A 14952-nucleotide genomic window follows, 5' to 3' on the forward strand; every position below is an offset into this window, starting at 1 on the left:
GCCGCTCCGCGGCATGTGGGATCCTCCCAGACCGGGGCGCGAACCCGGTTCCCCTGCATCGGCAGGCGGACGCGCAACCGCTGCGCCACCAGGGAAGCCCCTGGAATGTTAATATCAGTTATGATTCTTTGGGCCTGTATTGGCTTCTCAGTAATACTTGTTTTATGCTGAACATATTTGAAATGTGTCAGTTTGCTTATATGCAGATGTTGCAGTTACATACAAAGATGCTTAATAAAAAGATGGATAGATCTGCTGGGGTGAGGCTGCTTCGTGCTGTGAGCACCCAGGGAGAGTCAATTAATGCAGTATGTCTCATTAGCTAATTGTGACTTCACAAGTCACCAAGATTTACAAGAGTGTCTGCTGACATCCTTACTGATTTTTAATCTTAGAATTTAGATCTCGTCTTTATAAAGTTGCTGGATTCTGCTATCTTACATCTACAAGCCCGTTGCAATTGTTTGAACTAATATCAAATTTTGACAAATTTTAATATGAAGCATTTGAGCAATGCTTACTATATATGTTCAACTCATTTGTCCTATAATCATACTTGGCTAAATTTTAAAGCATGGCTCTGTCCTGAAACAGCATAATTTTAAGATTTACTTCAAGTACACTTTCGAATGTAAACATACCTTATTTAGCTTTACAAAATATCCCAGTCCAGCTTCCAAGGGATTTGTATCACAGTTCATCTAAAAGGGAAAACACACATTTTAAATCTTAGATGAGTGCAAATTGTTTTAATAACATCACTTTCATATATACTTTTTAGGGAAGAGAACACTTTTTCACTATGAACATAGATTCTGAAAAAGGAAAATTGTGGACTGGCCTCAAAGTAATTTTTTTAAATCTAAAATTCAAATGTAGCCTTTCAGCAAATACTGTTATTTCAATAGCAAATTAGAAACTAAAATTCACAGTTTGTTTCCAAGGCTCTCTTTGTATAATAAACATCTGAGGGATACCACAACAATGATGTCTTCCCAGAAACAAGACTTTCAGAAGCTTTTATCTAATAATTTTACATAAATAGGTTTTGAAAAGGTATTAAGTAATTTACTTATCTTACAATCATCCAGAAATTGGGATAAGCAGAGGAAAAAGCAGGTGATAGGAAAATGGCTTCTACAGAGTTCAGGAGAGGGAAAAGGAAAAAATAGAGATTGAATCTCAATCTTTTCAAATTGGTTGAGTTATTACAATATAGTTCAAGGGGAACTAAAGCCACTATTTGGGACTAGACCTGATTTTTGTTTGCTTGTTTATTTTGTTGTCGTTGGTCTCTTTTGCTCCAGGAGAACTGGTCTAAACCTCATAAAAAGTAGCCAAACTTAAAAAAAAAAGACAACACAGCCCTCGTATGAACAGGATGAGTAATATAAACTTGTTTTACATAACATAAAATTTCGGCCTCATATTTCCTAATCCATTTGAGCACCTCTAAAATTATTTTTTTACCTGCTCAAAGTTTCAGAATTCCAGGAAAAAAATGAAAACAAAGCCCAGATGCTTGATTGATGTATTAACACTAGAGGGTGTGCTGGCACTGCTGGGAAATCGGAGGGCCCGGGATGGAGAAAACCATTTCAGAGAAGGGTTCCCTGGGAAAAGGCAGGGAGGCGAAGAAACGCCTGACCGCAAAGCCTGCTTCAGCTGCTTCATCCCTTGTGGAGTGTGGAGGCAGAGCCGTCCTCTACTTTTCTCCCTGCAGCAGCCTCCGCTAAGAAGCCCACCCACACCCGGCTTGTAGGCTGAGAATCCTTATAACACAGCACCTCTCCTGCAAAACAATGACTTGCCCCAGGGCCCTTGTTCTTTCAGGGGCTCCAGGAGGCTTCCCTCTCCACCTCAAAGCCCACTTCCTTCTGCCCCTGGTCTAGCTGTCCAAGGGACCCTGCCTGCACTTTCAAACCCACTCTGCCCTCAAATTTATTGTTATATTCTAGGCACTTTGTAGACTATCTAATCTCCACAATAACTCTGGAAGAGAAAGATTGGCCCTATCTTATAGAGAAGTAAACAGACTCTATAGAGGGTTAAGGCCACACAGTTAGTATGTGGTGGAGGATACATCTGAACCCAAGAGACCCTACCCTGAAGTAAGTACATCTTTTACCACTGTCCCTTATCTCACCTCCCAGGCCTAAAACCTTAACGTCTTCCAAGGAAACAACTAGCAAATCTGAAAAAATTAAGGGGTCTAAAAATAGCCTGCCACATTGGAGATAAAACAGAGAACAGAGCCACTTTTGTGTAATCTGGACCAAGTTGTTTATTATTTCTTAGTGTGATTGTTTTTTGAACAGGGATTGTGTGTAGAACTGCCAACCCCTTGCCCAAGGATCACCAATAATACCTCCTTCAGGGAGAGTTGAGAAGGTAGATGAGATCATGCCTATGAAAATGGTGTGTAACTACACAAATAGAAACCCTGAGTTCCCATTATTAATGGTGGGAGTGGGCTGGACCAACACATCTCAGACCACCACCACCCGCCCCTCAGAAAGACCCCTTTGGTTGCTACTTCCAAAGAAGTAGCAAGAAAGATAAGAAAGAACTGAGGATGGGCAATGTGACAGAGGAGAAGGAAGAATTTGAAAGGTAGTCCTCAAGTCCCATGGGGTAGGCAGGCTCCCTTGGGATAGCCACAGCTCCACACACAGTCAGAGACAGATGTCCAGGGCCCTCTGCTAAGCAGGAGGAATTAGGGCAGAATAAACATTATGTCATAATTCCACTGAATTTGCAACTGGGAAATTGAGGAGAAAAACCTCTTTCCCTAATTAAATAAAACTTCAGGGAATTCCCAGGTGGTCCAGTGGTTAGGGCTCTGTGCTTCCACTGCAGGGGGCATGGGTTTGATCCCTGGTCTGGGGAACTGAGATCTCGCATGCTGCACAGCATGGCCAAAACAAAAAAAAAAAATTTTTTTTCTTATAATACATACTTTCTCTTACAGCCAGAGCCAATGTTAATGCAGTCAAAACTAACCCTTATATAAAAATCAGATACAATACATGTAAAATTTTAATAAAGATGCTAGCATTTCAAACCTCTGACCCCCAGGCTCTGAAAGCTTTCTCCAGTCTTAAGGCATTCATGGCATAGGTTCCAAAATTGTCAATTCCCTCTTTCTGGCCTGCATTCATGATAATGTCATAAAGTGCCGCAGAATCTTCTCGTCTGTGGTACAGCTCCCAACCCAGCTCACCTGAAATACACCCACAAGTGCCCACCAGAGTAAGAATGATGATCATTGAGTCTAATGTGCATTAGCTAAAATACATCAATAAATGGAGAGATTCCATTTATGCAATATAGACATTGTTGAGTTTTAAAAGACCAGTTCAGAAAAAGGTTGCAACCAAACCCCACTGCAAAGGAGCCTGCCATATCACAGATGCTTTTGTGCCCAATCCTGTACCCCACACAGAGGGTAGCATCTAGGACATCTCATGACACAGAAAGACTGTGATGCAGGAGTTACTCTTGCCCCTTGACCTCAGCTTCATAATGTTAAGTGAGGAATTAGCATGGCAGAGTTTATCAAGAAAAGGGGTTCAGGTTTAGACACCTCAACCCCCAATTCCTCGGCCCCAAATCACAAGGCTTAAAGATAAAGGCAACTGATGACAATTATTCAAATGGTCTTCGCTGTGGGATAGCCATAGTCTCTAATGCCCCCCACTCCCCCCTTCTTCCCCATTTGGTCATTTCATTCACCATTAGAGCTGTGGGCAAAAAAACAAAGAAAATGACACCCAACGCAAAGAGTCTGCTTATTTTTTATTCTGCTTATGTTTTATTCTGGTCACCATTTTGCCGAGGTTGGGCAGAGGAAGGATGTTGAAAAGGGACAGTGGAAGCCCAGGGAAGAGCTATGGCCTTTATACTGTGTGTTCGCCTCATTCCTCATGTCAAGGGCTGATGGTGAGGTGCTTCTCCAGGACAAACACCAGAACGTGAGCAACACGTAATTGAGTGAATGCCTGGGCACCCAGTACGCCTTCTGTGAAGGGACAGGGAATCTAGAGGGAGTTAGAAGTGAGCCCAGAGCACCAATGGGGAGCATTCATTCATCCCTGTTTCCAAATATCTACTATGTGCAATGTTAGCTGCATAGCAAGTCTTCCCTAATGCACTTAGAATCAGAAAGAAAGATGATCAGTGGTAATGCTTTAAGAGCGGTGCCTGATACATTCACAATGTTCTCTATGGGAGAATCTATCAATGGGAGACCATTTTGAATGTTCCCAAACAGAATCAGCTGGCCTGAATATTCTGTCAACCCTTCCAACTATACCAACAGCCATCTTCTTCCCACTTTCTTACCTACCTTTCCAAATGGTAGGCAGCTAGCTATGAGCCTGGAACAACAATTGGAAATCTGAAGGACTCCCTCAGACTAGGAGTGAATAAACAGAATTGTCAGAAGAGTCAGGCAGGAGAAATCTTTCTCCAAAGTTAAAATGACCAAAGTCAATGTGTATATGTGTGTGTGTGTGTGTGTGTGTGTATGTGCGTGCGTGCACACATTTCTGGACCAAGTTGTTTATTATTTCTTAGTGTGATTGTTTTTTGAACAGGGATTGTGTGTAGAACTGCCAACCCCTTGCCCAAGGATCACCAATAATACCTCCTTCAGGGAGAGTTGAGAAGGTAGATGAGATCATGCCTATGAAAATGGTGTGTAACTACACAAATAGAAACCCTGAGTTCCCATTATTAATGGTGGGAGTGGGCTGGACCAACACATCTCAGACCACCACCACCCGCCCCTCAGAAAGACCCCTTTGGTTGCTACTTCCAAAGAAGTAGCAAGAAAGATAAGAAAGAACTGAGGATGGGCAATGTGACAGAGGAGAAGGAAGAATTTGAAAGGTAGTCCTCAAGTCCCATGGGGTAGGCAGGCTCCCTTGGGATAGCCACAGCTCCACACACAGTCAGAGACAGATGTCCAGGGCCCTCTGCTAAGCAGGAGGAATTAGGGCAGAATAAACATTATGTCATAATTCCACTGAATTTGCAACTGGGAAATTGAGGAGAAAAACCTCTTTCCCTAATTAAATAAAACTTCAGGGAATTCCCAGGTGGTCCAGTGGTTAGGGCTCTGTGCTTCCACTGCAGGGGGCATGGGTTTGATCCCTGGTCTGGGGAACTGAGATCTCGCATGCTGCACAGCATGGCCAAAACAAAAAAAAAAAATTTTTTTTCTTATAATACATACTTTCTCTTACAGCCAGAGCCAATGTTAATGCAGTCAAAACTAACCCTTATATAAAAATCAGATACAATACATGTAAAATTTTAATAAAGATGCTAGCATTTCAAACCATAACATAAAATTTCGGCCTCATATTTCCTAATCCATTTGAGCACCTCTAAAATTATTTTTTTACCTGCTCAAAGTTTCAGAATTCCAGGAAAAAAATGAAAACAAAGCCCAGATGCTTGATTGATGTATTAACACTAGAGGGTGTGCTGGCACTGCTGGGAAATCGGAGGGCCCGGGATGGAGAAAACCATTTCAGAGAAGGGTTCCCTGGGAAAAGGCAGGGAGGCGAAGAAACGCCTGACCGCAAAGCCTGCTTCAGCTGCTTCATCCCTTGTGGAGTGTGGAGGCAGAGCCGTCCTCTACTTTTCTCCCTGCAGCAGCCTCCGCTAAGAAGCCCACCCACACCCGGCTTGTAGGCTGAGAATCCTTATAACACAGCACCTCTCCTGCAAAACAATGACTTGCCCCAGGGCCCTTGTTCTTTCAGGGGCTCCAGGAGGCTTCCCTCTCCACCTCAAAGCCCACTTCCTTCTGCCCCTGGTCTAGCTGTCCAAGGGACCCTGCCTGCACTTTCAAACCCACTCTGCCCTCAAATTTATTGTTATATTCTAGGCACTTTGTAGACTATCTAATCTCCACAATAACTCTGGAAGAGAAAGATTGGCCCTATCTTATAGAGAAGTAAACAGACTCTATAGAGGGTTAAGGCCACACAGTTAGTATGTGGTGGAGGATACATCTGAACCCAAGAGACCCTACCCTGAAGTAAGTACATCTTTTACCACTGTCCCTTATCTCACCTCCCAGGCCTAAAACCTTAACGTCTTCCAAGGAAACAACTAGCAAATCTGAAAAAATTAAGGGGTCTAAAAATAGCCTGCCACATTGGAGATAAAACAGAGAACAGAGCCACTTTTGTGTAATCTGGACCAAGTTGTTTATTATTTCTTAGTGTGATTGTTTTTTGAACAGGGATTGTGTGTAGAACTGCCAACCCCTTGCCCAAGGATCACCAATAATACCTCCTTCAGGGAGAGTTGAGAAGGTAGATGAGATCATGCCTATGAAAATGGTGTGTAACTACACAAATAGAAACCCTGAGTTCCCATTATTAATGGTGGGAGTGGGCTGGACCAACACATCTCAGACCACCACCACCCGCCCCTCAGAAAGACCCCTTTGGTTGCTACTTCCAAAGAAGTAGCAAGAAAGATAAGAAAGAACTGAGGATGGGCAATGTGACAGAGGAGAAGGAAGAATTTGAAAGGTAGTCCTCAAGTCCCATGGGGTAGGCAGGCTCCCTTGGGATAGCCACAGCTCCACACACAGTCAGAGACAGATGTCCAGGGCCCTCTGCTAAGCAGGAGGAATTAGGGCAGAATAAACATTATGTCATAATTCCACTGAATTTGCAACTGGGAAATTGAGGAGAAAAACCTCTTTCCCTAATTAAATAAAACTTCAGGGAATTCCCAGGTGGTCCAGTGGTTAGGGCTCTGTGCTTCCACTGCAGGGGGCATGGGTTTGATCCCTGGTCTGGGGAACTGAGATCTCGCATGCTGCACAGCATGGCCAAAACAAAAAAAAAAAATTTTTTTTCTTATAATACATACTTTCTCTTACAGCCAGAGCCAATGTTAATGCAGTCAAAACTAACCCTTATATAAAAATCAGATACAATACATGTAAAATTTTAATAAAGATGCTAGCATTTCAAACCTCTGACCCCCAGGCTCTGAAAGCTTTCTCCAGTCTTAAGGCATTCATGGCATAGGTTCCAAAATTGTCAATTCCCTCTTTCTGGCCTGCATTCATGATAATGTCATAAAGTGCCGCAGAATCTTCTCGTCTGTGGTACAGCTCCCAACCCAGCTCACCTGAAATACACCCACAAGTGCCCACCAGAGTAAGAATGATGATCATTGAGTCTAATGTGCATTAGCTAAAATACATCAATAAATGGAGAGATTCCATTTATGCAATATAGACATTGTTGAGTTTTAAAAGACCAGTTCAGAAAAAGGTTGCAACCAAACCCCACTGCAAAGGAGCCTGCCATATCACAGATGCTTTTGTGCCCAATCCTGTACCCCACACAGAGGGTAGCATCTAGGACATCTCATGACACAGAAAGACTGTGATGCAGGAGTTACTCTTGCCCCTTGACCTCAGCTTCATAATGTTAAGTGAGGAATTAGCATGGCAGAGTTTATCAAGAAAAGGGGTTCAGGTTTAGACACCTCAACCCCCAATTCCTCGGCCCCAAATCACAAGGCTTAAAGATAAAGGCAACTGATGACAATTATTCAAATGGTCTTCGCTGTGGGATAGCCATAGTCTCTAATGCCCCCCACTCCCCCCTTCTTCCCCATTTGGTCATTTCATTCACCATTAGAGCTGTGGGCAAAAAAACAAAGAAAATGACACCCAACGCAAAGAGTCTGCTTATTTTTTATTCTGCTTATGTTTTATTCTGGTCACCATTTTGCCGAGGTTGGGCAGAGGAAGGATGTTGAAAAGGGACAGTGGAAGCCCAGGGAAGAGCTATGGCCTTTATACTGTGTGTTCGCCTCATTCCTCATGTCAAGGGCTGATGGTGAGGTGCTTCTCCAGGACAAACACCAGAACGTGAGCAACACGTAATTGAGTGAATGCCTGGGCACCCAGTACGCCTTCTGTGAAGGGACAGGGAATCTAGAGGGAGTTAGAAGTGAGCCCAGAGCACCAATGGGGAGCATTCATTCATCCCTGTTTCCAAATATCTACTATGTGCAATGTTAGCTGCATAGCAAGTCTTCCCTAATGCACTTAGAATCAGAAAGAAAGATGATCAGTGGTAATGCTTTAAGAGCGGTGCCTGATACATTCACAATGTTCTCTATGGGAGAATCTATCAATGGGAGACCATTTTGAATGTTCCCAAACAGAATCAGCTGGCCTGAATATTCTGTCAACCCTTCCAACTATACCAACAGCCATCTTCTTCCCACTTTCTTACCTACCTTTCCAAATGGTAGGCAGCTAGCTATGAGCCTGGAACAACAATTGGAAATCTGAAGGACTCCCTCAGACTAGGAGTGAATAAACAGAATTGTCAGAAGAGTCAGGCAGGAGAAATCTTTCTCCAAAGTTAAAATGACCAAAGTCAATGTGTATATGTGTGTGTGTGTGTGTGTGTGTGTATGTGCGTGCGTGCACACATTTCTGGTAACTGCTTTTAAATTTTAGAGCCTTATTCTAGGTTGTTTTCCAATTCTTACCAGTATAAGATATCCTGATAGCAGAGACAGGAATGTTGGAAACCTTTAAAGACTTGGTCTGAAGAAACTTGAAAACATCATCACTAAGATCTTCAGAGGTCAGCTTCTGAAGGACCTTTCTTGCATGTGGCCCTGCGACGCCAAGGACTCCAAGCTCATCGGTTATGTTTTTAATTTCAACATCATATCCACCTTTGACAGCCTCTTCTTCAATCCATCTGCATTTGAGATTCATAAACATCGTGTTAAATCTTGCTTGAATAATGCATGTTGGTAACAGATTATTTCTCGGAAGAAATGCTCTGTGTCTAGAATTGCCAGAAAGTCCCTAGAATGTCATTTCATATAATCACCTAATTTTTAAAGTGGAGGAAACTGAGTCCCAGAGATGTTAAATGATCCTCTTTAAACTACCCACTTAAACGTGTGGGCAATTTTTCACAGTACAAAAGGACCCTTCCGTTTAAACAAGCTCTGCCACACAATTCTTTTAAATAGTGACAGCCCTATTGCATTTAAACTGATGATTCAATCTTGGGAAAATTTTCTCTAACACCTGTACACAGGAGGCATGCTTGTGCTGCTAAAGGTTAATAATGTGCCTGCCACCAGACACATACTTGCTTTGACAATGACAAGGAAAAGATTAAAACTAAAGACTAGTTTCAATTTCTGAGTCTTGATGAGTTATTGGAACCCAGTTATAGGGCTTGTTTATAATTTATTGAGCAGTCCCTGGAGCTACACAAGTCTATCAGAAAATGATCATCTGGATTGACACAAAGCTAAGCTACTAAGATGGCTCCCAATGCACCTTGGATTGGAGGATATAATTTGCATCATTTTACAACTAGAGTGAGAATCTGTCAGAGTAAGATGTTTATTAAACAACAATATTCCAAATATTTTTGAAATACTGAAGATTAGAGATTTTAGAGTAGACTAAATAGTAGACTAAAGCGTCATGTGAAGGATTGACTCGGCAGGTCAATGATTTAGATGCAGCTTTGTGGCACAAGGCATGAAAAAGGAAGAAGAAAAACCAGGGAGGCAGTTCACTAAAGTGGACCAAACATGGGCATCAGAATCAACAAGGCTGGCTTGAGCAGGTTACTTTAACCCAAACTTCACTTTCCTCACCTAAAATTGGGAATAATATATACCTTGAAGATATATCTATTAAAAGAATTTATTGAGATAATGTGTAATAATGGTTTTGACATATTGGTGATGCCTAACAATGGGAGTTAATATTATTAAAACCAGTAAACCCCATGGATGGATTACCTTTGGGAGGGGGATGGTCATAGGGGCCCTTCAAATAATTTCCTCTAAGTGACATGAAGTTTATTTAAAACAATAAGATTTTAAGAATTAAAGTGTGCTTTCAATTACTGGTAAAAAAACAAACAAAGAAAACCTCAGTGCAAGATTGGGTCAATATATAATCCATGTAAAATTTTCTTACTAGGTGTACACTTACCTAAGATCATGAAGTTCTGATCCAGAGCCAGTTATTAATAGAAACTCCCCAGGAGACTGGTGAGAAACTGTCAACTCAGCATATACTTGACCTTTTGGTGTTAACATGTGACTTATATTTGTAAAACCCACCTACACAAAAGAATTTTAAATTACCTCAGGATGAAATAAAAATTTTATGTGTCCTTTTAACACCACATGGAAATAAAAATGTGGGTGTCAACAATGAAAAACATCTGAATGCTATCATTTATATCAACTGTGTGAACTATCTGTAAACCTAAACCCATTAATTTTGAAGTTTTCAGTTTAAATGACCATTATAATTACTTGTCATAAAAATTACACTTCAGCCAATTTGGGGGTTCCCATTTACACAACTAAACAAAGTCATAAGGTCCTTAGATGATAATTCATTCAACAAAAATTTAAATTTGAAAATTATCTAGAATATCCTTGGTTAGTTGAAGGGTTCTGGTGTTCATACAGAAATCATTAGGTGAATTGAAATAAGATATTGGTTTTTTTGAAAACGAGAGGTAGAGAATTAAGTAGGCCAGAATCCTGGACCTTGTACCCCTATAAGGTTATTTACCTTGGGAATGACATTTGCAAAGAGATGGTCCAACAATCTAATGGAGTCTTGGCCTTTGATGTTAAACTTGCCAAATGGTGACAGGTCAATCACCCCTACTCTTTGCATAACCTGTTTATACTCAGAGCCCACAGGATCAAACCAGTTTGTGCGGCGAAAACTTGGCCTGAAACACAATGTTTGTCACAAAACAAGAGTTATTCATTTTCAATAAATTACAGAATAAGGATATTTTAATACACCCTATTTGCCTAGAAAATTTCATTTGGGGAAAAAGTGCCACCTGTTCTACAAATCATACATATATATTGGAATCTGATTTTTTAAGTTACTCATCTATCCCTTGACCCATTTCATAGTGAATGAAGTATTAATTAACTAGAAAATAAGATAGGCCATGTGGGTTCTCAGATCTGGAAAAGAGCTTAGAAGTTAACCAATCCTGTAGTTTTCAACCTTGGTTACATATTAGAATCACCGGGGGGAGCATTTTAAAAATACTAATTTGGGGGACATAATTAAACCAGAATATATGAGGGGTAGAGCTATCTTGTCTGTTGTTTCTCAAACATTTATGCAAATACATCACTTGTACTTGTTAAGATGCTGATTCTGATGCAGCAGGTCTGAGGAGGGGCCCTAGATTCCACACTCTAACAGGTTTCATGCTGGTCCACCTGTACTAAGCAAGGATCTGGTCCAACATCTTCATTTTTTTTAAGAAAAGGCACAAAGTGACTTCCAGGGTCTTTGCCATAGTTAATGACAGAGCTGGGCCTGGAACAAAGGTCTCCTAACTCATTATGCAGGGTCGTTTCTACTTTACAGAGCGGACTATTAATGTGGTATTTTAACTTCAGAGCAGGATGCTAAGTCTGCAAAATGAGTTTTCAGTGGTTTAATTATTAAAATAGTAGAAGAAACAGGCCAGGTCCAAATAGCACAAGGTGAAGAATAGATCTGGCATTTATCTGAGTCATTTAGGAAAAACCAAACCAGTATTTTGCCCCCGGTAATCTCCACTGGCTGACTACAGAGTCCAAATTGATTAATCAACAACTGGCCCTCTACTATACTTTGGACCTTTTAGATCTGATCTTAAAGTAGACATCAAAACCTGTTAAAATAAGCAAAATGACAGGTAAAAAAAAAAAAAGAGAGAGAGAGAGAATTGGACTTCCTGGTGGTGCAGTGGTTAAGAACCCACCTGCCAATGCAGGGGACACGGGTTCTGATCCCTGGTCTGGGAAGATCCCACATGCCGCTGAGCAACTAAGCCCGTGTGCCACAATTACTGAGCCTGAACTCTAGAGCTTGAATGCCACAAGTACTGAAGCCCACGTGTGTAGAGCCCGTGCTCCACAACAAGAGAAGCCACCGCAATGAGAAGCCCGCGTGTCGCAAAGGAGAGTAGCCCCCGCTCGCCGCAACCAGAGAAAGCCCGCGTGCAGCAATGAAGACCCAACATAGCTGAGAAAGAAAAAGGAGAACTTAACGTGAAAAGAAAACTTTGTTTTCTCTTGGTTTATGGATTCTCATGAGAAAAAATATATAATCACTATTAATCCCAAGTACAACAATGGTATGCAATCCAAGTATAATGGCAACAACTTTAGAGGAATTCAGAAAATTGTTTTAGTGATGTGCTTTATGTTTAAGCTCAAACTAAAATAGTAAGTAAATGACCTTTTCCCTTAATTTATTAGCAGTGCATATAATTTGCATGATTCAATGCACACACACTAGAAAGCAGTTGCTTTGAGCTATTCCTTGACAAATAGAAAATCCATATTTCCATACTGTTTCCATACTATGTGACTTGGCCAGGCATCCTAAACCAGGACAAACCTTTAGGAGCCAACTGAAGCCATGTGGGGATTTGGAGAGGGTGGGGAAGTTTCTCTGAGCAACTGGAAAATGCCAAGCAGAGGCTTCATCTGGGCTGATTGTAGGTTTCGCGAGGCCACGTGGGTCCTAGATGTGGGCCAATGTCATGTGGGATAAACTAAGGCCTGCACTGCACAAAAAGTGATTTTCGTGGGAAAAGGCTCAATGCTCTTTGGAATGGGGTGGAGTGATGGGGTGGGAGGGGGACACGGCACTTCTCTGGGGTCCCTCCATTCCACCCCCAAATTTCATTCTGCGGTGAGAGTGACAGGCAGGTTAAGTCACTCACTTACCTGTACCCAGTGTCCTGGCCTGGTTGATAGAACCAGTGTGGCTGCTCCCAGCCTGCATGGAACCCCATGGAACACTTGGACTCCAGGGTTTCATAAAGCCCACTGACTCGCTGAGTTGGCCTCCCGGCAAACCGTTCTTCTTTAGGGTAACCAACTGAAAAAGGAAAATCGGTGCTCTGAATAGCATAGAACCAAAACTATAAAATATTTTGAAGGGATTCAGAAAATGGAAAACACAGCACTTAAAGTCTAGAAGCATATATATATATATAAATATAATATATATAATATATGTATATATTATATGTATAATATATATACATATATATGCATTAAATTTATGTTTTAAAAAAACCCAAAGCTGTCATTTATATTGATCATCAAAAGGTAAAGTAAAAATAGATTTAAAAGTTAAAATCACTTATGCATTCCTCACATTAAAGATATATATTCATATAGATTCCTTTTTGTGTCTTAGAAGCACGTGCTTTTTAGACTCCCTAACCATTCCCCCACGATACACAGAATAAAAAGCTTCTAAAGTCAGAAGTGATGTAAGTCAATTCTGAACACACTTCATAGACAACAGTAAATTTGCACTTTACCAATATTGTTGAATCCATATGACTCTCTTGCTTTGGCCTCGGTGTACTGAGTTGTTGTCCACTTGCCATAGCGATTGGGATCCAATTCTATCAGATCAAAAGGAGGTTCTCCATGCAGGATCCAGTCACTGAGATATTTCCCTACCCCACCAGCATGGATTATGCCATACCTTTCAAATACAGAAATAAATACCCTGTTACTAACACATATTGTTTTCCAACAATGAAACATGTCCATATATTTAACAAGGTCTCAAAGCTACAGTGTTCTGTGCTATTGCTATTCAGAACACACAATCAACATAATCTTCATGCTATCATATTTTTTCCTCAAAAAAAAATGTTTAGGCATCCAAATTAAATGTGCCTGACTTGATAGCTAGTTTCTTTCCACAGTTTCAAGAGCTGTATATCTGCAAAATAGTCTACGACTCTTAGCTAGTAAGGATGCTTTAGGAAAATGGAGGAGAGGAAGCACACAGGCAGATGTGGTTGGTACCTTATCAGCCCTCTTGAGCTATGATTATCCTCACTGATAGGAACTTTGCAGGAGAAATAAGTACACGGTAGAGTGGCACACCCATCTCTTCTCAGACTCAGTTTAGTTCAGGTTCCCATAGCGATGACCTCTGCACAAGGATCTTGGGCCATTATCATAGAAGCATTCAGACAAAGAGGCATTCACCCAAGGACTTGTGGGAAAGAGGAGGAAGAAACAATGGCTCCTGTATTTTGCAATTTGGGTCACTCGGTGGGGAGGGTTGGCTTGTTTTCTATTTCCACATGAGGATGCTTTAAAACCAAGAACATGACTGTGGCAAATAATTTGACACCAGATGGAGGGATCACAGTTTAACGTGGCCCATGGGCAGTCCTACCCATTCATTCTTGTGGATAAAGGAAAGTCTTGATGAAGGACTTTACTGTGGGTTCGTCTGTGGTTTAAGTCAAGAGAAGCTTCTGAGGAACTGGATGAGCAGGGAGTCACCGGTAGAGGACCAGGAAAAGGAGCTACACGAGCAGACCTCAAAATGCAAGAAATTCCAGTACCCTAGATGACAGCTACTTAGCCAGCATCGCAGCTTCTAAGAGCATGGGAGGACCTTAGCAAAGACTGGAAATGTTAACTAACTTTTTCTACAACAAGATACCAGTTTTTCTACTTTATAAAAATGAATGCTTATATTTTTTATAAGGATATTTCTCAAGCAGAATAAAAAGACAGCAATTTATACTTCTCTGGATAGTTTTCAAAAGAGACACGGCTCATCCAAATCACCCACAAACAATCTCATTAAGTTTCAAGAAAGAAAAAAAAAATTAAATACATGTTTAAAATAATTGTGAAATATATGCTTAAAATGTTTATTCACTTAAACAGTCCCAATGTATGATATACAACACTTGCCATTTTTGAGAGCTAGAGATACTGTTTATAAGACTTGAAACTATTTAAAGTTCTTCTGATATTCACTGAGTACTTACCATTTACCAAGCATTGTTTCCTTCTAACATGTACCAGCTGATTTATTCTTTAGCAACT

General features: G+C 41.0%; 1 protein-coding gene across 1 annotated transcript in view; it reads right to left on the reverse strand.

Moving 5' to 3' along the window:
* DMGDH (dimethylglycine dehydrogenase) overlaps window positions 1-14952 on the reverse strand; it is a 73842-nt gene that overhangs the window by 33830 nt on the left and 25060 nt on the right. Inside the window, exons 8-14 of the mRNA XM_007102961.2 lie at window positions 13410-13579; window positions 12805-12958; window positions 10625-10790; window positions 10031-10161; window positions 8548-8765; window positions 7007-7164; window positions 642-701 (exon numbers count right to left, since the gene is read on the reverse strand). Of these exons, the coding sequence (XP_007103023.2) occupies window positions 642-701; window positions 7007-7164; window positions 8548-8765; window positions 10031-10161; window positions 10625-10790; window positions 12805-12958; window positions 13410-13579 (1057 nt within the window). The remainder of the gene's footprint in view (window positions 1-641; window positions 702-7006; window positions 7165-8547; window positions 8766-10030; window positions 10162-10624; window positions 10791-12804; window positions 12959-13409; window positions 13580-14952) is intronic.

The sequence above is a fragment of the Physeter macrocephalus genome, chromosome 8, assembly GCF_002837175.3.
Source record: "Physeter macrocephalus isolate SW-GA chromosome 8, ASM283717v5, whole genome shotgun sequence".
Classification (NCBI taxonomy): Eukaryota; Metazoa; Chordata; class Mammalia; order Artiodactyla; family Physeteridae; genus Physeter; species Physeter macrocephalus.